The sequence below is a fragment of the Dipodomys spectabilis genome, unplaced genomic scaffold, assembly GCF_019054845.1.
Source record: "Dipodomys spectabilis isolate Male_0828 unplaced genomic scaffold, ASM1905484v1 ptg000215l, whole genome shotgun sequence".
NCBI classification, from domain to species: Eukaryota; Metazoa; Chordata; class Mammalia; order Rodentia; family Heteromyidae; genus Dipodomys; species Dipodomys spectabilis.
In genome coordinates this window covers 9,180,927-9,205,195 of record NW_024870892.1, presented here as the reverse complement: position 1 = coordinate 9,205,195, position 24,269 = coordinate 9,180,927, and the positions used below count along the sequence as shown (strand labels likewise).

The 24,269-nt window shown below is 51.6% G+C and overlaps 1 protein-coding gene across 1 annotated transcript in view; it reads left to right on the top strand.

Moving 5' to 3' along the window:
* Nucleotides 1–19,196, top strand: part of Csnk1g2 (casein kinase 1 gamma 2) — a 29,444-nt gene extending 10,248 nt beyond the window's left edge. The window contains exons 2-12 of the mRNA XM_042697082.1: nucleotides 10,442–10,882; nucleotides 16,020–16,060; nucleotides 16,153–16,222; nucleotides 16,300–16,448; nucleotides 16,547–16,781; nucleotides 16,865–16,950; nucleotides 17,030–17,114; nucleotides 17,199–17,347; nucleotides 17,985–18,068; nucleotides 18,149–18,255; nucleotides 18,349–19,196. Coding sequence (XP_042553016.1) covers nucleotides 10,696–10,882; nucleotides 16,020–16,060; nucleotides 16,153–16,222; nucleotides 16,300–16,448; nucleotides 16,547–16,781; nucleotides 16,865–16,950; nucleotides 17,030–17,114; nucleotides 17,199–17,347; nucleotides 17,985–18,068; nucleotides 18,149–18,255; nucleotides 18,349–18,403 — 1,248 coding nt within the window. The 5' untranslated portion in view covers nucleotides 10,442–10,695 and the 3' untranslated portion in view covers nucleotides 18,404–19,196. The remainder of the gene's footprint in view (nucleotides 1–10,441; nucleotides 10,883–16,019; nucleotides 16,061–16,152; nucleotides 16,223–16,299; nucleotides 16,449–16,546; nucleotides 16,782–16,864; nucleotides 16,951–17,029; nucleotides 17,115–17,198; nucleotides 17,348–17,984; nucleotides 18,069–18,148; nucleotides 18,256–18,348) is intronic.
* The last annotated feature ends 5,073 nt before the right edge of the window (nucleotides 19,197–24,269 follow it).

The following is a 24,269-nucleotide window of genomic DNA, read 5'->3' as shown; positions in this document are numbered from 1 at the left end:
GGGCCTTGTGGGTAGGCTGATTCAGGGTTTATTTAGAGCTGAGTGAGAGCTTAGTGGCCCCTCCTTCCCTCTGGGGTATTTTTAGCTCTAAACCTCAGTCTGGGCCAGGACTTACGGTGATATTTCTGTTCCCCTAGGGTCTCAGGGTCACCCTGCCCCCACTCAGGTGTGTCTAACACCCCCTGCCCTAGGACTGGGAATGAGGGTTCATGTGGAGGGCTCTAGTTCTCCCCTCCCTCCCTGGCAGGGTGAGTAAGTCCCTTACTCCTTGGGTAGCATACTGGCAGTGGTCACTGAGCCCCCAGTGATGTTGGTCCTCCAGGAGCAGCTTGGACTGGGTTAGCCCCTTCTAAAGTTGAGCCTGAAAATAACAGCTCTTATTTGTGGAAGAGAAGCAGCAAGATTCCAGCCGGGGTGTGTATAGGCTCATGCCCTTCATCTCCCTGTCCTCTTCTCTCACACTGGCTTCACGGGGACTTTTCTGCTCGGGCTGGCTTTGAGCCACGATCCTCACATCTCAGCCTTCTAAGTAGCTAGGATTGGAGGTGTGAGCCACCAGCACCCCAAAAATAAGGGTTTTCTCCCCCTGAGTACTCCCAGACTCTCCCTAGGACTCCCACATTTGTCCTCACATCTTTCAGGCATACCCCTATGAGTTGTGGCCATTTCTTAGTGTATCTTCAATGAATAGGCCTTTGGAACTGACTAGCTCCCTTGCCCACAAGGCTCAGGCAGACTGGGCCGTGCACACTGGGGTGTCATTGGTTATACTAGGAATGTATAGGAAAACGGGGCCACATGGGCACAGGAGGAATTCAGGCACTTGTCCTGTTTCATCTGGCTGCTGTGTCCACTGGCACCACAGTCAGCATGCCCTCTGGCCCTGGGGTGCAGTGATTAGGAGACATAACAGTGTGATGGCTCACTGCTTTGAGGGTTCCTCCATGCTGGCTCCAGGCTAGATGTGGTCAGTGCCCCATGTAGAAGATCTCCTGAGACCTTTTGCCTATTGCTCCTTCCCACCTGGGACTGACTGAAGCAGTGTTCACAGAGCATATTCTGGTTGGCCTGAGTACCCAGGATAGAACTACATGTGTTACCTTCTGCTGAGCTGTGAGTCAGGAGATAGAGGTAAGCAAAGGTGTCCTGGGTCCACCCCGCTTACTGCTGAGCCTAGCTCTGGTAGAAGTGTTTCTGTTGTGGGCCTCGGCTTCCCTGTGAACAAGGGATGCAGGGTTTCCCTTGACAGGCTAGAGTGTCACAGTGAGATCTGAGCCTGGTGGAGATGAGCCCCAAGAAGCCCACAGTACCATCCCAGGGTGAGGTGTGGGAACTTCCCCACCTGTCTGCGACTTCAGACACCAGCCAGATATACTGCTGGTGCTAGATTTGAGGGTGTGATGAGTCCTGCTGGACCTGGCAGTAGGCACACAGCCTGACTTGCTGAAAGTGCTTTTCCAAAGCATGTCTAGAAACTCTTTATAAAACTCACTCAATGCCTGCCTTCCATGCATGAGGCCCTGGGTTCCTTCCTTAGCACCACATAAACAGAAAAGTCCAGAAGTGGTGCTGTGGCTCAAGTAGTAGAGTTCTAGCCTTGAGCTGAAGAGCTGAGGGACAGCGCCCAGGCCCAGAATTCAAGCCCCATGACTGACAAAACAACAACAACAACAACTGAACTGGGTGCTGTTGACTCATGGCTGTAATCGTAGCTACTCAGGAGGCTGAGATCTCAGGATCTCACCTCAAAGCCAGCCCAGGCAGGAAACCCCATGAGACTCTTTATTTCCAATTAACTACCAGAAAACCAGAAGTGGTCCTGTGGTTCAAGTGGTAAGAGTGCTGACCTTGAGCTGAAGTGCTCAGGGTCTGTGCCCAGGCGCAGAGTTCAAGTTCCACAACCAACAGACACACAAAGTCTCACAGGACTCATGCTTGTAGTCCTAGCTATTCAGGAGGCTGAGATCTGACCATGGGGATTCAAAGCAAGCCCAGATAGAAAAGTCCCGGTGAGACTCTTACCCCTAATTAACCCCTGAAAACAGGAATGGCACTGTGGCTTAAAGAGCTAAGGGACAGCACCCAGGCACTGAGTTCAAGCCCCACAACCAGCAAAAAAAAAGTCTCAACAGGGACTTTTCTGCCTGGGATGGCTTTTTGAGCAGTGATCCTCAGATCTCTGTCTTCTGAGTAGCTAGGATTACAGGTTTGAGCCACCAGCACACAGCAAAGTCAGAGTTTTATCCTCCTGAAGTCCCAGACCCTCCTAATGCCCATATTGTCCTCACATCTCCCAGGCCTGCCCCTCTGGGTTGTGGCTAATAGTGTATCTTCAATGAACAGAAGCCTATCTCAGCTTCTGTTTTATCTGGAACTTGACAAATCACTGCTTCATGAAGAGACAGTTTCTCAGACCCAGCGGATACTTTTTCCATGTACAAATCATTGTATTGGCCCCTAGACTCCTATGATGCTGGCTGGTAATGTTCTGCCTCCTGGGGCCTGTTTTCTCTTCATCTTCAATCTTTTCCCATAGAATTCAGTTTGTGTTTCTTTTTTTTTTTTGTCGGTCGTGGGGCTTGAACTCTGGGCCTGGGCGCTGTCCCTCAGCTCTTCAGCTCAAGGCGAGCACTCTACCACTTGAGCTACAGCGCCACTTCCTGTTTTCTGGTGGTTTATTGGAGATAGGAGTCTCACGGTCTCTCCTGCCTGGGCTGGCTTTGAACCGCGATCCTCAGATCTCAGCCTCCTGAGTAGCTAGGATTACAGGCGTGAGCCACCAGCGCCCAGCTTCAGTTTGTGTTTCTTTATCCAAAGTTGTTTTCAAGAGAGTCTTGGTCTGGAATGGTTCTGTCTAAAGCACATTTAAAATAACCTTATGGCAGGCCTGGCGTGAGGTCTTCTGCCTGTCCAGGGCCTGGGCACAGGCATGGGATATTCAGGGTTGCCTGGTGACTGAGTTCTGAGTATCCCTTGCTTCATGGACCTTTCCTGCCTTCCTTTGTGTGGTATGAGTGTTTTTTGTTTGTTTGTTTGTTTTTTGGTCATGGGTCTTCAACTCTAGGCCTGGGAGCTGTCCTTGGGCTCTTCAGCTCAAAGCTAGCGTTCTACCACTTGAGCCACAGTGTCACTTCCGGTTTTCTGGTGGTTAATTGGAGATGAGAGTCTCATGATGTTCCTGCCTGGGCTGGCTTTGAACCAAGATCCTGAGTAGCTAGGATTACAGGTGTGAGCCACTGGTGCCTGGCTGAGTTGCTTTTTTTGAGGGGGGAAGAACTAATACTGGGGCTTGAACTCAAGGTTTCTTTTTTTTTGTGGGGGGGGGGGGAGGTCCGGTCATGGGGCCTTGAACTCTGGGCCTGGGTGCTGTCCCTCAGCTCTTCAGCTCAAGGCTAGCGCTCTACTACTTGAGCCACAGTGCCACTTCTGGCTTTTTCCTTTTTTTTTTTGCTTATGTGGTGCTGAGGAATTGAACCCAAGGCCTCAGGCATGCAAGGCAAGCGCTTTACCACTGAGCCACCTTCCCAGCCCCTAGAACTCAAGGTTTCTTACTTGGCTTTTTTGCTCATACTTGGCACTCTGTCACTTAAGCCATACTTTCACTTGCATTTTGCTGTGGTGGCAACATCTACAGATTTATCTATCTGGGCTGGCTTTGAACCTTGATCCTCAGATCTTAGCCTTCTGAGCAACTAGGATTACAACTGGGCACCCAACATGAGTTGCTGTCAATGCTTATGGTAGTCTGCACCTCACACATGGCCCTCAGGAGATGTGCAACTCATTGATCTCTGCATCCCCACAGTTTAGTCCAGGACTTCTCACCCTGCCAGGGAGGACTCTATCCTCCTCCCATGAAGCAAGGGTCTGGTTTAGGTCCTGACTCCAAACTTTCATCTGCCAGCTCTTTTTCTCTATTTCTCGCTCGAGAATTCTCTGGGCCACTCCAGGAAATGAATCTCTTTTCCCCAAATAGTATAGAGGTACATTCCATGGCCTCAGCGCCTCCAGTGGCCAATGGGAAGGGCTTGCCACCATGTCTTAAACTGGGTATGTGGTATCTTCTAACCCATGGCTCCTTTTTTTTTGTCAGTCATGGGGCTTGAACTCAGCCTGGGTGCTGTTCCTCAGCTCTTCAGCTCAAGGCAAGTGCTCTACTACTTGAGCCACAGCGCCATTTCTGGTTTTCTGGTGGTTTATTGGAGATAAGAGTCTCACAGACTTTCCTGCCTGGGCTGGCTTTGAACTGTGATCCTCAGATTTCAGCCTCCTGAGGAGCTAGGATTACAGGCCTGAGCCACGGATACCTGGCTAAATCGAAAGCTAAGTGTCTCTAACAGAGGCCCCTCCTGACTAAACGCTGAGTCAGAGCAGACTTCCCAGCTCAAGCACCAGCCCCCAACCTAGTCCCTTGAGCTACCTGTCACCAGGCCCCTCAGCTTCCATAATCATGTCTCTTGTAAAGGATGCAAACCCAGAAATAAACTTAGGTTAGGAATGGAGTTGTATAAGCCTGAGCTCATTTGTGGCCCAGGGATTCAAGAATCACAAAGTTCTGACATGGAGAACAGTTTCCATGTCAGAGCTGAAACCGACAAGTACAATCACTTTAGGCCATGCCAAAATCTCTTAATTTCTTTTTTTTTTTTTTTTTCTTTTTGTCAGTCATGGGGCTTGAACTCTGGGCTTGGGCGCTGTCCTTGCATTCTTCAGCTCAAGGCAAGTGCTCTACCGCTAGAGCCACAGTGCCACTTCCGGTTTTCTAGTGGTTTATTGGAGATGAGTCTCACAGACTTTCCTGCCCAGGCTTGCTTTGAACTGCGATCCTTAGATCTCAGCCTCCTGAGGAGCTAGGATTACAGGCGTGAGCCACCAGCGCCCAGCAAAATCTCTTAATTTTGGAGCCACAGCTTCTTACTTGGGATTAAAACTGCCTATCCTACCTACCCCACAAGCTTGATATTAGGATAAGATGACATTAAACTGTCTCAAAAAAAAACCCAAAAAAACAAAAACAGAAGCCAGGTGCCAGTGGCTCGCGCCTATAATCCTTGCTACTCAGGAGACTGAGATCTGAGGACCCCAGTTCAAAGCCACCCTGGGCAGGAAAAGCTGTGAAACTCTATCTCCAATAAACCACCAGAAAACAGGAACTGGCGCTGTGGCTCAAGTGGTAGAGCACTCACCTTGAGCTGAAGAGCTGAGGGACAGACCTCAGGCCCAGAGTTCAAGTGCCATGATTGACCAAAAAGGAAAAAAAAAAAAATCATTAAGTTCCCAAGGATTATAAGGTTCAGTGGCAGGCAGGGACAGAGTCCAGATATATACTTGTATCACTTCTGGCTTGTATTACTCTTCTGGCTAGACCTGCTCACCCTTCCCATCGCTATATGTGCCCCCAAGGTGATGGATCATTTCACCAGGTGTCCTGTTGGTCTTCTGTAGGCAGTCACGGCTGCATGTGCCAAGTCTCTTCTGGTTATGTGGATACTGGGGACAGGGAGATGTAAGCATGTTGGCCTGGGGAGTATGCATATGTGTGTGTGTGTGTGTGTGTGTGTGTGTGTGTGTGTGTGTTTGCTTTCTGCAGGCCTACTGGTAAGCAACCTCTTGAGTGGGCATCTCAGTGCAGGCATGTGTATCTCAGTGACTTGCTCTATGGCATACAGAGGTTTTCTGAAGAAGGTAGGCCTGCTTGTGCTGAGCTGCCCATGTGTCAGGGTGTGTCCATGCTGGCTGTGCTGGGCTGGATTGCTGAATTTCTGGTTTTAGCCTATGATATCCTTCAGTAAGTACAGGTGTTCCCTGGCAGACATGAGGGCATTCCCTCCCCCAGCTTCATTGTATAGGCTCCTATGCTTGGACTAGGCACCATCTCATTCTCATGAGATCCCTCAGGACAGGAACCTTATGGCTCCAGGCTGCTGGGTGCCACTTGGGCCTCTTCACTACTGTGCTGTTGGCAGCAGATGCCACTTCCAGGTATATGAGCAGGAGCAAGCCTGGCCATGGCTAACTCAGCACTGTCAAAGGAGCTGGTCCAACTTGTGGCCTCAATGGGTGAGGAGCGTGGTGTGACTAAAGGCAGTCACTGGCTCAGCCTGAAGATATCCATGCTTCAGGGGTATCCTGCTAGGCTAAGGTGTGCAGAAGAGCATCTGGGCCTGGTTGTCATGTCCTTTCTTCCTCACAAAGGCCTTGCTGGGCATTGCAGAAGTGGCCCAGCACTAGCTAGTGACACACACAGGTGCTGTTGCGTCCCGTCTCCCTACCACATAATGCCAAAGCCCTGGGCCACAGGGAAGATGGGCTTCAGAAGAGGAAAGGAGACTATTTCCTGAATACATGGGAGAGCACCACTGATTGTGTACAGAGGTTCTCAGAGTGCCCAGGGAAGAGGTTGATGGTTAGCCATTGGCTACCTGTGCTTCCCTTCTTCTTGAGCAGCAGGGAGAGTCATATTTCTAGCAAACTGACAGGCAGGGATGTCATGTGCTCAGTGGTCACTCACCTGCAACCACACTTCCCACTGCTTCCCTGTGCTCAGCGCCAACCGGCACAGGGCTGGCTGCCCGCCACAGTTCAGGCAAGGAAATACAAATCCAGCTTGGTGCAGCGGCATCTCCCACCAGGTGGCTGTGAGCAAAGGAGGGTAGGGGAGGGGTGGAGACCCTGAGCCCTCACCCACTGAGGGGATGTGAGGTGGTGTATCTGCTGTGGAAAGCAGACCAGTGTGAGGCCTTTTTGTTCTCTCCCCGAGAGTCCTCAGGATCCCTCTGTTGTAGTATGTGTCAAAACTTTACTCCTGTTCATGACTCAGTGATACTCTAGTGTGGAGAACCACACCGTGTCCATTCACCCATCACAGACACTGGATTATCCTCCGCTGCTGCACGTTCATACATACGTTTCTGTGTGCACCTGTTCAATTCTCAGGTACACAACTAGGGGTGATAACCTGATCACTTGACACTATAGCCTCTAGATTTGCCTGTTCTGATATATGCTTTTCTGTGCAGATCTTTGGCCCCTGGTTTACAAATAATGAAATATATGATACTCTATTGGAAGGTGTGTGTGTGTGTGTGTGTGTGTGTGTGTGTGTGTGTGTGTGTGTGTGTGTGTGTGTGTGTGTGTGTGCGCGCGTGCGTGCTAGTGCTCTGGGCTGGGAATGTGGTACAGTGCTTGTCTAGCATGCATGAAGCCCTGGGTTCAATTCCTCAGTACCACATAAACAGAAAAAGCCAGAAGTGGCATTGTGGCTCAAGTGGTAAAGTGCTAGCCTTGAGCACAGAGAGGCTCAGGGATAGAGTCCAGGCCTTGAGTTTCGTCTTCTACCACTTGAGCCATAGTACTTCCAGCCATTTCTGAGTAGTTTGTTGGAGATGAGTCTCATAGACTTTCCTGCCCCGGCTGGCTTTGAACCTTGATCCTCAGATCTCAGCCTCCTGAGTATCTAGGATTACAGATGTGAGATAGATACCAACACTCAGCTCCATTGATTTTTTTTTTTTTGTCAGTCGTGGGGCTTGAACTCTGGGCCTGAGCACTGTCCCTGAGCTTTTGCTCAAGGCTAGCTCTTTACCACTTGGGCCACAGCACCACTTCCAGTTTTTAATGTTAATGTCCTACTGAGGAATCAAACCCAGGGTTTCATGTATGCTAGGCAAGCCGTGTTTTAGTTCTGTTGGGGCCAGAACTGATATGGGCCACTGGCTGGCATTTCTTAGGGCCTCAGAATGCTGTTGTCTGAGAGTTTGTGCATCTGAGTGTCAGCATGCTCTTGAGTGTGGATGTGAGTACACCAGGCCAGGCGCTCTACCACTTGTGATAATGTCTCCTTTCATCTGTGGCTCTGGGGAATGGACTAATTGAGGGCTTTCCAGCAGGTGTTCCCAAGATCCAGGCACTGCCCTTGGTCTGGTTCCCAGAGGACCCTGCCCTGTGGCCTTCTTCCAGGGAGGAGCTGGAAGTGCCCTGGAGCAGGTACAGGGCCCAGGACCCCCCCCACCCCCACCCCCCGCCTATCCTTATTCTGGGGAGGTGGAAAAGCCCCTAGATGGGTGTACTGTTCAGTAGTCCTGAGCGCCAGAGAGACTTGTAGAACTACAACTCCCAGACTTCACTCCCTGTGTTCCCACATTCATGTAGCTGTGTCATGTCTGACAATGTCATAGTCCCTAGTTATGGCTCTCAGTCTTGGGTCCACTTGCAACCAGTCCTTCCACTATGTATGTTGAATAGTATGGACAACCCAGATGGAGGCTTGGGCACCGAAGAGTGCAGATGGCATTGTTCTCCTGGAACTTGACAGCTGTAAGAATCCTGTCATACTACCTAGGCAGGCGCTTTGCCTGCGTGCTTACCTTAAGAGGGTCTCCAAGAGGGAAGTTTGGGGCACTTTCACGCTGGGGTCTGTATAGAGCCCCTCTTGTTCAAGCTAACCTGAAACTGGCAAGACCTGTGGCGACATGGTCTCCTGTTACTGACACTCACTGTTCACCTTGCTTAGTAAGAACCTTTGATGTCCTTGGTCTCCATTCCTCTCATTTCCTTCCTCTCTCAACTATTTACAGTTGCTGGGGAGGGGGGGGGTGCTATGTCCTTGCACTAAGCATGAGGCTTAGTGCTGGGTGGGGCTGTAGGCAGGATGACCCCATAGGGGTCAGTTTGGCAGGCAAGGCCCTTCCCAGCTCTGTTGGCACTCAGTTCATAGCTGCAAAGCCTGAAGGAGCAGATGGATTTGTGTTTTTTTTGTTTTTGTTTTGTTTTGTTTTTTCCAGTCCTGCAGCTTGAACTCAAGGTCTGGCCACTGTCCCTGAGCTGCTTTTGCTCAAGGCTACTACTTAAGCCACAGTGCCACTTTTGGCTTTTTCTGTTTATGTGGTACCAAGGAATCGAACCCAGGGCTTAATGTGTGCTAGGCACACTTTAACACTAAGCCACGTTTCCAGCCTTGCCTTGTGGTTTTGATGCTTAGCATTGAACCTAGGTCTCTGATGGAGCAGATTAATTGGATTTGTTTAGAGACAGAGTCTTGCTATGTAGTCCAGGCTGAACTGGAACTCATAATCCTCCTGCCTCTGTTTTTCCAGTCCAGTAGCCTCTGCTACCACACCCAGTACTCTGTAGCAGAAAAAATTTTAATTTGGTTCCTTTAGCCCAGGGGCTTGAGAACTAGAGGCTCTGATATAGGGAGCTCCAGCTGGGAGCAGCAGAAGCTGGTGGTGTGAAGGTTGTGTGTGAAGGCCTGCACTTGGCATGACAAGGACTGTCAAGATGGTCTATGGGTGGGTGCAGGCCAAGTCTGAAGGGAGTGAGGTTCTAGGAGGAGCCATTCAGGCACTTGAGCTATGGGGAGGGCATCTCAGGGCAGATTTCTGCCGCTTTTCTTTTTTTTTTTTTGTTGGTCGTGGGGCTTGAACTCTGGGCCTGGGCGCTGTCCCTCAGCTCTTCAGCTCAAGGCGAGCGCTCTACCACTTGAGCTACAGCGCCACTTCTGGTTTTCTGGTGGTTTATTGGAGATAGGAGTCTCACGGTCTTTCCTGCCCGGGCTGGCTTTGAACCGCGATCCTCAGATCTCAGCCTCCTGAGTAGCTAGGATTACAGGCGTGAGCCACCAGCGCCCGGCTTCTGCGGCTTTTCTACCTGGGCCGCCTTTGGGCTGTTTTCCTTTCTGTGCCCTCTTAGCCTGTTTTTCGGTGTAGGGCCAGGCCATTTCCCCTACCACTCTGCACAGCGCTTGTCTGGGCTTCCCACCAGGACCTCTGGAGAAGCCACAGTCTGGGCTGCACAGTTATAGTTCCTTGCTTCCACAGCCTACCCTCTCACTGTGTCAGTGCTCTTCCTGGGATGGAGAGGCAGTGGAGGCCTGTCTGAGGTCAGGTACGGAGGCTCCTGTCCCCATCTGAGCCCTGTCTGCTCTGCCATCTGTCACCTTCCCGCTCTTAAGCAGTCCTTAGAGTAGAGACCAGGACCAGCAGACAGGCTTTTTGAATTTGAGGCCTCCTGCCATACTTCAGCCTCTCATAGGCCTCTGCTGTTTGGCTACTTGGTCTAGGCTACCCACCCTATCTTCCCCTTGGGAAGTCCATGTGCCCGAGGTCACAACCTTCAATCTGATCTCTGACCTCTTCTGTTAGTGATGGATTTGTGGGGGTTAGGTAGGAGGTAGGTAATGAGTCCCTCACATAAGATCTAGGGCAGGAATGTTGGCCTGTCTCAGATCTCCAAAGATGTTTCTGGAAACATAGCCTCCTAGGAGACATGTCCTGGTGCTGTACTTAGTTAGCCTGCTCACCCAGTCTACCCCACAGGGAGCCATGGTGCTCTGTGATGTCCTCACAAGCTTCTTGACCTCTCTCTCTCCCCCCCCCCCTCCCTCTCTCCCTCTCTCCTTCCCCTCTTCCCCTCCCTCCCCCCTTTCTTTTTCTCTCTGCAGCTGGGTGCCACGAGATTTGAGGCTGTGGGACCTGTCAGCAGGATGTCTCCTCTCTCTGCAAGCAACCCTGAGGCCACCAAGATGAGCACCGCGGCTGAGCCCACGAGCGTGGTTGCGTGTCATTAGCTGGGAGCCGCAAGGCCACCCACAGCTGGTGTGATGGTGTATTAGCGCAGAGTGGTGACCTCAGGTTTTGTAGACTCGGGATTGCACAGAGCAGAGTCACCGTGGAGAGGCCAGGGTACCACAAACTTATGGATTTTGACAAGAAAGGAGGGAAAGGGGAGTTGGAGGAGGGCCAGAGAATGTCCAAAACCGGCGGGGGCCGGAGCAGCCATGGCGTCCGGAGCTCGGGGACCAGCTCAGGGGTCCTGATGGTGGGCCCCAACTTCCGAGTTGGCAAGAAGATAGGCTGTGGCAACTTCGGGGAGCTTCGCTTAGGTAAGTCCCCCACTTGTGCAATGGCAGGGAGAACTGGGAGGTCTTGCTGACAGGCTGAGCTGGTACGGCTGACCCCCACCACTAGTGGATATCCCTGGAACTGTCGGGTCATTTAGGGACGTTTTAGGAAGAAAGCTCGGACCTGGCCCCTCCGAAGACCTGCGAGGAGCAGGACAGACAAGCCACACAACGCTGATGGGGAGAGCTGACTGCTTATTTACAGTAGTTACTCCCTCCCCCGATTTCTAAGCTGGACAAATCCTGGCATGGTTTGCAGGGCCATCTGGAAGCAGCTGGGAGCCCTGGTCACGTTTAGCCACTAGTGCCACACTGTGTACCTTTTTTTTTTTTTTTTCTTTTGTCAGTCATGGGGCTTGAACTCTGGGCCTGGGCATTGTCTCTGAGCTCAAGGCGAGTGCTTCTCCCACTTGAGCTACAGCGCCACTTCCGGCCTTTTCTGTTTATGTGGTGCTGAGGAATCAAACCCAGGGCTTTATGCATGCGAGGCAAGCACTCTTACCACTGAGCCACCTTCCCAGCCCTGTGTACCTTTTTTCATTGGCACACAATGCTTGGTCCACCTGGGGCATACACTTGAAGCCTGAGGTGGGTACCCCTGAACACACAGGACCCTAAGCCAGAATCCCTCCTTGGCAGAGGCCTGCCTTCAGGTGTCAGCATGCCAGCCTTTGAGGAGCTCTGTTCTTATCAAGTCAGGTCAGGCCCAGTCTTTCTGGTCATCCATCCATGGAAGGCTTCTGTTCCCAGAAGCTGCTGGAATCCCAGCCATGTCAGACCCCTGACCCTTTCAGATGGTATGGGGATCCTGGGCACCAGGCAAGGGGACTTGGTACATGCTCCATGCCAGACTACCACATCAGGCACCCAGCCTCCATCTGGAGTGGTCAGATGAGGGAGACTGAGGCATATGGGATGTATGCGACTTGGCTGCACCCCAGGGCAGCAGCCACGCTGGAGCCCCCACTCACCTGTTTCTGCACCTGTAAATGGAGTGGTGACATTTGCTTCTTGAGGGACTGGTATGAGAGTTATAGCAGTTGACTTCTGTGACAAGCACATGGCAAGCTCTGAGAATTTTGGGGTCTCTGGTTTAGTGTGGCCACGTGTCCCAGGAGGTGTGTGATTTTGGAAAGCCTCTTTTCAGTGGCTTTACTTAGTTTCCTCATAAGGCCAGTTTGAAACTCTGTCCTGAGCCTATATATTTTTTTTTTTTTGGTTGGTCATGGGGCCTGAACTCTGGGTCTGGGCGCTGTCCCTCAGCTCTTCAGCTCAAAGCACTCTACCACTTGAGCTACAGCACCACTTCTGGCTTTTTCTGCTTATGTGGTGCTGAGGAATCGAACCCAGGGCCTCATGCATGCAAGGCAAGCACTCTACCACTGAGCCACCTTCCCAGCCCCCTGTATGACCTTTTGCTGAGACCCTAGGTCTTCACCTCTTACCACCCTGTATGCAGAGCCTCCTGCCTGCAGCCTCAGAAAGTCCCAGCTTCAGGTTTTTTAGCCAAAAGATGGAGCCTTCCCTACTGCCCGTAAGATATGCACCTGTGTTCACACATTGACACTTGCAGACAGGGAGATGCACAGTGTAGACTCACACAAAGGCACATATACATAGAAGAACACAGCTGTGAGTGTGGTGGTATGCACATTGCATACATACAGACATGCACACAAGCTTATGCAGACAGACCTACTTATACACAATCACATGTCCAGCACTATCTTCTGGCAACCTGGAGGGTGACCTTATCCATCTTTAGGGACATGGTTGGCCTGGGTCCTGTGCTTGGACAGTGGGAGCAGTAGCTAAGCAGTGCAGGTTCCTATACAGCTGAGAGTCCACATGGGCTGTGGGTGGCTTTTATTTTTGCAAGTTGTGTAAATTAGAGTTCTTTTTAGCCTGGCCTCTGGCTTCATGTTCTTATGTCCCAGTCATTGCTCACTGCATACTGCTGTGGGGTTGTCTGCTTATAGCATGTACTATGCTTTTATTTCTTTGTCTATCTGCTAAAGGGCGTTCAGGTGTTTCTGTTTGGGTGTCTAGGGATAGAACTGTCCTGAACGTCCTTCTCTGAGGATGTCAGCAGTTTGGGGAGGTGGTCATGTCCTGGGTGCTGGAGCTCCAGCATCTTCTCATCAGTGTAAATCCAGAATCCTTCCTTGGCCCACAGCCACTTTCAGAGTTGCCATCTGTCAGGCCTGTGTGACCATAATTGCTGCAGTGGCTTTTTGAGCATGAGCTCCTCCAGTCCTAAGTCCACAAGACCTCATGTGCCTGTGTACATGTTTCACTTGAACCCAAGCTCTCCTCTAGGGACCCAGCTCTCTGGCAGGTCTTAGCCAGCTGTGTCCACCTAAGGTTTCTTCAGTAAAGCACAGTAGGAAAAAAAAATCACCATAAGACATAATTGACCAGGGAAGTGTCATCACATCTGGAAATGGCTGCTCGTGAGACATTGGAGGGGGTTATTGTGAGTGGTTCCAGATGGTGAAGCAGGTGTTCACAGAGCATCTTCCTAGAGTACATAAAAAAAGCCATGACGGGAAAAAGATTAATGATCCAGCGAAAAGTGGGCAAAATATGTGAACAGACAAAATCCGAAAGAAGACTGTTGAAGTAGCAGCTCTTCAGAGAATGGCGCATGTGAGCCTGTATTGTGGACTTACTGCATTGCACCACTCATGAGAGTTGCAACCTAGAAACAATCCAGCATCTGCTGAGGTTGAGCTGGGGACAAGATCAGAGCTCCTCAGATTGCTGCAGCAGGAGGCGGGAACAGTTTACACATGGCCTTGTCATCCTATGTTGGTTGCCTTCTTGGCTTCTCCACAGCCATCAAGCATCCTGTCTGGTGGGGTAGGTTAGATGGGGTATTGTTGCTGGGAGGTGGAGGCATTTCTGTGTGAACTTGCCTCTAAAGGGAAAGAGGACCAGAAATAGATGCTGAACTTGATCACAGGTGACACCAGTAGGAGGGGCACTGTGCTGTGTCTAGGACTTGGGAATGTTTCTACAAATAAGGAATCCCAACTGTGTGTTCGGCTGTGTTTCACACCTATAAGCCAAGTTTACTTGGAAGTCTGAGATGAATAAATCGCAGCTCAGAACCAGACCAGCCCTGGCAGAAAAGTTGGTGAGATTCTCAGTGAGGGGATTCCTTGAGTAAGTGGATGGTGGCTTGGGTGTACACCTGGGTGGAAAGTGAGATCCTGTCCTAAAAAGAACTAGCAAAAAAAAAAAAAGAAGAAGAAAAAAGAAAAAACTGGGTTGGAGATGTGGCTGAGTGGTAAAGTGCTAGCCTAGCACCCTGAGTTCAAACTCTAGTACCATCCAAAAAATAGTGAGTACTAGTGACTTACACCTAAATTGTAGCAGCTCATGAGGCTGAGATGTGAGGATTGCAGTTTAAAGCTAGTCAGAGCAGGAAAGTCCATGAAAATCTTATTTCCAATAAAGTACCCCCAAAAGCTACAAGTGATACAGTAGGGACAGCAGCCAGGGCCCTGAGTTCAAGCCCCAGGACCAGCACCAAAAAATAAAACACAAAACCCCTGAAAGTGAAGCTGTGGCTCAAATAGTAGAGCACCAGCCTTAAGTAAAAGAACCAAGTGAAAAATGTCAGGCCTAGAGTTCAAGTACCAGTACTGGAACAAAAAAAAAAAAAAAATCAACCAAACAAAAAATGCCCAGAACAACAAATAAATCCTGAGGTGGCAAGATAGTGTAGCAGGTTCACTGCCCTGTCTTGGGGCAAGCAGACAGTTTCTGCACAGAATTTCTGCTGCTAAGCATTCTTTATATTAGCAGTTCACAGAGGCAGAGCAACCCAGGGACCAGGCCAGAGGGTAGTACGCTCAGCTCACTGGCTCACAGAGGAGCCATTGCTGCGTTCTCAAGATGTCACCTTCTGCAGTGCCGCTACAGGCTTGATGAGATCCTACAGGCTATTTGGGGACACCAGTGAATTAACTGACCGTTGGCTCTGGTTGGAAACAAGCACCTGGACAGCAAGGCAGCATTTAAGCATAACAAGTCCAGAGAGAGCTATGGCAGCGTGTCTGCGAGCACATCAGAACATCGAGGACAAACTGCAGCCTAGAGGCCTGTAGGGTTGTGACCATGGGGATCTCAGCTTCTGAGTTTTGATCCCCTCAGCAGTGTCTCCACACCTGCTGTCTTCAGATCCCCCAGCTGTCCTGCAGCAAAGCCAGGAGGACATAGAAGCTCTTCCTGCAGTGGGTGGCAGGCACGATGAAAGCAGCATACAAAGGCCCAGCTTTGGAATCCATCTGGGACAGAACTCTGAGGTGGTTACGGGTGGGACGTGCAGAGCCTGGAGACTGGGCACTCGCAAATACATATGGGATATGCATATTCTGTGAAGACACATAGAGGCTGGCTCTGAAACATAGAGGTAGGATCCCACCACCCTCATGGGCCCAGTTCCCTGGAAGTTAATAACACCACCACTTCTCTGCCAGTCTGTTGGCAAGTAATCCTCATCCTGGGCCATTATGGAGACTAGGAGTGGTGGATGAAGGCCTGGAGAACTCCGCCTTAAGCATGGAAGGGGTTCTGGCCTAACCAGCCTGCCCATTCTGGACCGCTGATAGGAAGCCCAGAGCAGAGCTTGGGGCTCTTGGCTCAACTTTGGGCTCCTTAGGCCCAAGGAGACAATACAGCAGGGCCTATTGAGCAAGAGGGAGTCTTCACAGGGTGATGTGCCCTGGCCCAGCACTGCCCTTTCCTTCCTTGGCACCAGGAGAGTAGGCCCACTAGTACCCAGGATGGAAATGCTTTTTTGTGTGTGTGTCAGTCCTGGGGTTTGCTGGTCTTAAATTCTACCGGGGTGCTGTCCCTGAGCTTTTTTTTTTGCTGAAGGTTATAACACTCATCACTTGAGCCACAGCTCTGCTTCTGGCTTTTTTGGAGGTCAAACGGTTCACCTACTTTCCTGACCAGACTGGCTTCTACCTGCAATCCTCAGATCTCAGCCTCCTGAAAAGCTAGAATAACAGACATGAGCCTGTGGTGCTGATTTTGGTGAAGGTTGAGGACAGTGTGGGCACAGTGGCCAGGAGCCCTATAATCCTGATGTCCTCTGTTTCCATAGGAAAGAACCTCTATACAAACGAGTACGTGGCAATCAAACTGGTGAGTTTGTTCTCTTGTGTGGTTAGGGGGAGGGGAGTTCCGTGGCCCCCATAGGGACCCTGGGGGGCTGCTAACTGAGCCCTGTCTCCCAGGAGCCCATCAAGTCCCGGGCCCCGCAGCTGCACCTGGAGTACCGTTTCTACAAGCAGCTCAGCACTGCAGGTAAGGGGCATGTGTGGGCAGCAGACTGGTTCCCCTGCAGGGTATGGTGCCTAGACGCAGCTGTTTCCTCCTTGCAGAGGGAGTCCCTCAGGTCTACTACTTCGGCCCCTGCGGGAAGTACAACGCCATGGTGCTGGAGCTTTTGGGGCCCAGCCTAGAGGACCTGTTTGACCTGTGCGACCGCACCTTCACGCTGAAGACGGTGCTCATGATTGCCATCCAGCTGGTGCGGGCAAAGGGGAGGGACGTGTGGAGTTGTTGGGGGGTGGGGGGGAGAAGGCATGACTGGGGTCTGCTTCTGCTAAGGCCCCCTTCCCACCCAAGATCACACGCATGGAGTATGTGCACACCAAGAGCCTCATCTACCGAGATGTGAAGCCGGAGAACTTTCTGGTGGGGCGCCCGGGGACCAAGCGACAGCACTCCATCCACATCATCGACTTTGGGCTGGCTAAGGAGTACATCGACCCTGAGACCAAGAAGCACATCCCGTACCGCGAGCATAAGAGCCTGACGGGCACTGCGCGCTACATGAGCATCAACACACACTTGGGCAAGGGTGAGCGCCGTGGGGAGCACAAGGGGGTGAGGGTTGGAGGCTGCAGGCCGCACTGAGCCTGCTGTTCCCGCTCTTGTCCGCAGAGCAGAGCCGCCGTGATGACCTGGAGGCACTGGGCCACATGTTCATGTACTTCCTACGTGGCAGCCTGCCCTGGCAGGGACTCAAGGTAGGGACCAGGACTCGAGGTGGGGAGGAGGCAGGAGCAGGAGACTGAGCTGGACAGTGCTGACCATGGTCCCCTGCAGGCCGACACACTCAAGGAGCGGTACCAGAAGATCGGTGACACCAAGCGGGCCACGCCCATCGAGGTGCTGTGTGAGAGCTTCCCAGGTGAGGCCTGCATATTCCAGCTCACATCCCCTGTCCATAGTGCCCCAGCCAGGCCTCATTTTGCCCTGTATGCGCCCTCTGCAGAAGAGATGGCCACATACCTGCGCTATGTGCGCCGCCTGGACTTCTTTGAGAAGCCGGACTATGACTACCTGAGGAAGCTCTTCACTGACCTCTTTGACCGCAGCGGCTACGTGTTCGACTACGAGTATGACTGGGCTGGGAAGCCTCTGGTAGGTGGTGCTGGGAGCCCCACTAGTGGACATGGTGTGGTATTCAGGAACCCTTGGGTAGGTTATGGGAGTGTAGTAGAAGCCCCCTTAGGGAGTGGTGTAGGTGGGGAGCTCCTGTAAGTAATGACGGTGTATGGGGCGCCCCCTGGAGGCGATGGGAGTGTGTACTGATGTACCCTACCCAGTGGTGATGGGTGGAGGTGGTGATTCCTCTTAGGTGAGGGGTCTAGGAAGGGTGCTCCCACAGGTGCTGAGGAGAAGAGGGGGACTGGTAGGTGATATAAGTGGTGATGGGCGTGGGAGGGAAAGACCCCAGAGGTGAGAGGGAAGGGGAGGAGCCTCTGTAGGTGATGGGGTTGCATGTAGGGAGCTCCCATAGGTGATGGGGATACAGAGAGGATGCCTTGTAGGTGAAAGAAGTGGGGGGGCAGAAGTGATGGGGTGAGAGTAGGTGAGGAGCCTCATGTGTGATAGGGGCGAGCCACATGCCCCCCAGTAGGTGGGGGGGACAGCCAGCCCCTGCACAACAAGGAATGAGTGGGGAGGTGTCCATCCACTGGATAGTAGGCCAGGGGAGCCTGACCGAGTAGGTGGGAGCAATAGCCCTCCTGGCCCATCTTGATGCCTCTTCTCCCAGCCAACACCCATTGGCACCGTTCATGCTGACCTCCCTGCCCAGCCCCAGCACCGGGACAAAGCCCAGCCACACAACAAAAACCAGGTGAGTGCCTGTCCTTTGGGACTCCCACATCCAAGGGTCCAGAGGCTGGCATGACTCCCTTACTTCCCCTGCCCTCCTAGGCACTGAACTCTACCAATGGAGAGCTGAACGCAGATGATCCCACAGCTGGTCACTCCAATGCCCCCATCACGGCCCCTGCAGAGGTAGAGGTGGCCGATGACACCAAGTAAGGCTCTGGATAGGGCTCTAGGGGTGGGGATGTCTTTTGGTCCTGCAGCTAGCCCATTCCCACTGCCCTTACTTCCCTGCTCTTCTCTAGGTGCTGCTGTTTCTTCAAGAGGACGAAGAGAAAATCATTGCAGCGGCACAAATGACCCAGGTGCCTGCAGCGCTGTGACTTTCTCCGTGCAGCCCCAGGCGCTTGTTCAGGACGCCTAGGGGGTCCATCAGCGGCCCGGGGTCCAAGCCCAGCCAAAGCCAGGGCGCGCAAACTGTGGGACTCCAAGGGCCCAGAACGGCCACAGGCCCCCACCCCCGGGACGTGGGGTCACTTCCTTCACGTAAGACTTTGGCTGAAATTTCTACACCCGTGTCTAGTCCTCCCCTCCGAGAGCATTAACTATTTAAAACAAGGATAAAAGGAACAAAGCAGAGGCCACCCTGCGCTCGCCCCTCCTGCCGCCCATGCTCAAGTGCATAGTGTGGCCCCGGAGGCCCAGGCCGCCCACTCCCGTTAGCCTCATAAAGTCCAGCTTGTCTCCCTCTATCCAAAGGCCGTTTTCTCCAGGGGGGACAGGCCCAGCCTGGGAGAGGCTCTTGAGCCAACTCACCGGCTGCCCAGGAGGGTCTCAGGCATTGCTGCCAGGGTGAGGCCAGCCCTGGGCCTCCCCAAAACCAAAGGGGAAGTCAGGGTGGGGCCGCAGCTGCGGCCAAAGTCAGCCTCGCAACCAAAATGCTGCACCAAAGCTCGGCGCCCGGTGCGGCTGCCGCAGCCCAGCCCTGTGGAGCTTGCACCTGTCAGGCAGGTGCTTCTTGATACACCTGCTCTGGAGGCTATGCCCAGGTGCCCCGGACCCCGGGAGGCGGGCAGCCACTGTACTGTTGAGCACATGGGCTCCTTTGTGCCCCTGCTGTGCTGCAGGAGGCTGTGGTCCAGGAGATGCCAGACTTTAAAAAATCGCCTTAATGCCCCCACTCAGCCCTGCAGAGGGCACGGGGCAGAGGGCAGCCAGTGTGATATGGGGTGCCCCTTTTTGGTCCCCCAAATGGCCAGGGCAGAGGCACCTGGGTGTCCCTGGGGGTGGTGGTTGTTCAAACATAATTCTTGCTTTACAAAGTGTACAGAAATGGCATTTACGTTTCTCTGATGCTTCCTTGAAGCCATAGAATTTAGGGGCTTTTTTAAAAAAAACAAATAAAAGAAAAGTGAAACCACTCCCAAGTGCGGCCTGGTATTTCTAGAACCCAACTCAAAGCTGACAACAGTTACTCTCTTGTCAGGGTCCTGAGGAGCTGCGGGGACCAGGGTGGTGTCTTTGGGAAGCAGAATGCAAACAGGCAGCCGGGCCGGATGAGTGCGGACTCCTCACTGCCTCCTTAGAAGAGCAGTAGGAGGCAGGAAGCCCCCAAAAACCACACTGAGTGGAGCAGACAAAAGATGTTAGGGGTGGGGAAAGCAAAGCTCAGTCTTAGCTGTAGTTACTGCAGAGCCTATGGCCATGGCGCTCCTTGCCTAAGGACAAGGGTGAATCCTTCCCTCCCTTCTCAAGTGTTTCTCCCCACAGCTGGACAGGAAGGGGGAGGCCCTACAAAAGCACTGTCCAGTTTAGAAGCTAGCAGAAGGATAGCTCCCCAAGTGCTGGGTGTATTTCAGCTTCCTGCAGGACCTGTAGGTAGAGGGAGGTAAGGAGAGGAGAGGGAATCCTCCCGCCAATAGCCACCTGGAAGCCCAAGGATGGACAGCTAGGCTTTCAAGATGGAAGAACCTGCCTAGGTCAGCAACGCAGGAGGACAGAAAACAGTTCAAGAAGGAAAAGCAGGAAGTGGAAGAAACGAGGGTGTCTTGCATTTCTACACTCTGCTACTGAACTGGGACTCCCACCGGAAAGGTTTGTGTGGTTTTTAATGATTTTTTAAAAACTAGTATACATTAGTTGCAGTGTTCGTTGTGACCTTTCCACACATGTATAATTTCTCCCCTCTGTCACTCTCCCTTACCTTCTCCACATGTATACTTGCTCCTATCACTCCTTACCTTACCTTCTCCCTTCTAAAATAATTCCAAGCCAGGCGCTGGTAGCTCAGGTATTCAGGAGGCTGAGATCTGAGGATTGCGGTTCAAAGCCAGCTTAGGCAGGAAAATCTATGAGGCCCTTATCTCCTAAATTAACCACCATAAAACTGAAAATAGCGCTGTGGCTCAAAAGTGGAAGAAGTGCTACCCTTAAGCAAAAGACTCATGGACAGTGCCCAGGTCCTGAGTTCAAGTCCTACAACCAACAATGGGAAGGGGGCGGGGGAGCCACGCACGGTGTTAACTATAATCTCACCATTGGGAGGCTGAGGCAAGAAAATCACAAGTTCAAGGCCAGCCTGGATCATATAGTCTCAACAAAACGACCAAAACGAGGGGCTGGGAAGGTGGCTCAGTGGTAAGAGTGGTTGCCTAGCATGCATGAGGCCCTGGGTTTGATTCCTCAGCATCACATAAACAGAAAAAAAAGGAAGTGACGCTGTGGTTCAAGTGGTAGAGCGCTAGCCTTGAGCCAAAGAGCTGAGGGAAAGCGCCCAGGCCCAGAGTTCAGGCTCCACGACCGACAACAACAAAAAAAGTAGTGGCAGCAGAACACTGGCCCAGAAGGTCCAGTGTCTCTGTTAGTCACTGGAATGGTTTTCAATCCCTGAAAACCAGCTATTGTCAAAATGTCCAAGTCTGCTCCACATGGGGCAGGAATGTGGGGTGCAGAGACAATTCCATTTTATTCATCTTTTGTTGTGGTGTATAGGTCACCAGTGCCCAGTTTGACCTATTATTATTATTGTTGTAGTCTTGCAGGTTGAGATCCCCTAGGGCCTCCAACTTGCTAAATAAGCACCTGCTCCTTTCTAGTTGGGAGCTATGGTTGCTGGTTAGGCAGGGTTACCACTTCATTCTGTTTCAATTCATGTTGACTCTGATGCTTTGAGTATAGGTCTGGTGGTGTTTAGTGCCAGTCCTGCATCCTGATAGGACCTTGGCTGCTTGGCTGCTTAATACAGCAAGATTCCAGGCTCTATGCTCTGTCTTGCACTTCTGTGCTGCCCCCAGCCTCCCCATCTAGTCACTAAGCACAAGTCCCAGGAAGAAAACCTGGCCAATTTTTAGCTTCCCACCCACGTCTGGCCCACCAGCCTCATGGTCATCACTTTCCCAGCTGCTGCTTTCTCTTCTTGCAACTTGCCCAGTGCTAACTCAGCACTGTTTGAGGTCCATGCTAAGCATTGCTAGCCTCTGCTCTCCTAGGAGCATGCTTTCTGTTCTCTGTGCTCCAGGGTAGACCTTCAGATCTGCCTCCACATCTCTTAGGTAAGTGTGTGGTTTCTGTAGGGACCCTGATACCTATCTCCTTTTCATGACTATTATTCTACCAGCTAGTTCTGGCTGGCCATGAACAAACAGCCTTCATCCTCGTTAGAAACTGAAGCCCTTTTTGCCACTGTGAGTCTGTACATTTGTGTGATAACTTTCCATAGTTTCATATCTTCTCTTTCATGTTTGCATTTTTATTTCATTATTTCTCTTAGGGAGGTTCAGTTTGTTGTTGATACTGATTTTTTTCCTTCCCTCACACTTATAATCCTCTTGCATCACCTCCCTTAATGCTATAGGACTGTGCTACCACTCCTGGCATAATTTTCTCATTTTTGGGGGGAGAGGGGGGATTGGTCATGGGGCCTGAACTCTGGGCCTGGGCGCTGTCTCTCAGCTCTTCAGCTGTGGGCTAGCGCTCTACCACTAGAACCACAGTGCCACTTCTGGCTTTTTCTGTGTATGTGGTGCTGAGGAATCAAACCGAGGGCCTCATGCATGCAAGACAAGCACTCTTTAACACTGAGCCACCTTTCCAGCCCCATTTTCTGATTTCTTGAGATGTAAGCTTTGATCATTGCTTTGAGCCAACGTCCTTATTTTTTCCTTTCTTTCCCTCCTTCCCTCCTGTGTTGAGAATACAACCCATAGCCTTACACATGCTAGGCAAACTCTCTACCACTGAGCTCTTTTTTTTCTTTTTGCCGGTCCTAGGGCTTGAACTCAAGACCTGGGCTCTGTCCCCGAGCCTCTCTGTGCTCAAGGCTAGTGCTTTACCACTTGACCCACAGTGCTACTTCCAGCTTTTTCTGCTTATGTGGTGCTGAGGAATCGAACCCAGGGCTTCAATGCATGCTAGGCAAGCGCTCTACCACTAAGCCATGTTCCCAGCCTGAGCCCTTTTTTCTTTTGTTTGTGGAGCTTGAACTCAAGGCCTGAGCTTTTTTTTTTTTTTTTTGGTCCAGTTGTGGGGCTTGAACTCTGGGCCTGGGCGCTGTCCCTCAGCTCTTCAGCTCAAGGCTAGCACTCTACCGCTTGAGCCACAGTGCCACTTCTGGCTTTTTTCTTTTTGCTTATGTGGTGCTGAGGAATTGAACCCAGGGCCTCATGCATGCAAGGCAAGCACTCTACCACTGAGCCACCCTCCCAGCCCGGGCCTGAGCTTTTTTGCTCAAGGCTCGTGTGAACCACAGCTCCACTTCCAGTTTTTGAGTGGTGAGAGTCTCATGGGGCTTTGGCAGCCCAGGCTAGCTTCAAACCAGGATCCTCAGACCTCAGCCTCCTGAGTAGCTAGAATTACAGGCGTGAGCCACCAGCCCCCAACCGAGCCCTTTGTCTCATCTGTACACAATACATTCTCAATTCTCTAGCAGAATCCTCAAATTTTAGTGTATTCAAAATACTTCCTAGTTTTCATGATTTCTCATTTTACCTGTATCTATGTAAAGGTGTTTCCTGATAGACACTTGAGGGTTTTGTCTTCCTGGCATGTCTAACAATCTTACCAGTCTGAGAACAGTGGGCCTGGAGCAACCACTTCCTGATTGCGAACTGTACCCTGTCTAGCAGCATCTGAGATAGTTTCCTCTGTACTTGTGGGTGAATGCCAATCCAAATCCAACACTCCTTCCCTTCTCATTGAGTGGTTTTCACTTGATCTAATTATAGGATTAAATCCAATGCTACTATTTTAGGTGTTTTTTTTTTTTCTGTTGGTCGTGGGGCTTGAACTCTGGGCTATGCGCTACTGCTTGAGCCACAGTGCCACTCTGGTTTTCTAGTGGTTAATTGGCGATAAGACTCTTGAGGACTTTTCTGCCTGGGCTGGCTTTGAACCCTGATCCTCAGATCTCAGCCTCCTGAATAGCTAGATTGCAGGCGTAAGCCACCAGTGCCTGGCTGTTTTTGAGTTTTGAAGGATGCAGAATCCTAATTTGGTAATGTTTATTGGTTTTAAGATTTTTTTTTCCCCTTTTTTTTTTTTTTGGCCAGTCCTGGAGTTTGAGCTCAGGGCCTGGGCTGCTTTTGTTTGTTGTTGTTTGTGGGGCTTGAACTCCGGGCCTGGGCGCTGTCCCTCAGCTCTTCAGCTCAAGGCTGGCACTCTACCACTTGAGCCACAGTGCCACTTCCAGTTTTCTGAGTGGTTTATTGGAGATGAGTCTCACAGACTTTCCTCCTGGCTTTTGAACCATGATCCTCAGATCTCAGCCTCCTGAGTAGCTAGGATTACAGGTGTGAGCCACCAGCGCCTGGCCCTGAGCTGCTTTTGCTCAAAGCTAGCATTCCACCACTTTGAGCCACAGCACCACTGCCAGCACTGTTTATTTGGTATTGAAGAATTGAACCCAGGGCTTCATCCATGCTAGGCAAGCACTCTACCACTAAGCGCATTCTCAGCCTGGGACACGATCTTACCCGTTGAACTTCAGGCTTCCTGCCTCAGCCTTCCCAGCGCTAGCATTGCAGCTATGTGCCACTACATCCATTTCTGCAATTGCCTTTTTCCCAGATGTACCTCAAAACCGTGAATCCTTCTCCCATGTAGATTGTTGCTTCCCAAACACCTCTTTCTCTGGGGGAACCCAGCCCTAGGAAAAGCGCAGGGGGAGGTGGAGACCACCTTTTATGCCAGTGGTGCCAGTGGAAAGCAGCACACAGGAGGTCTGAGCAGG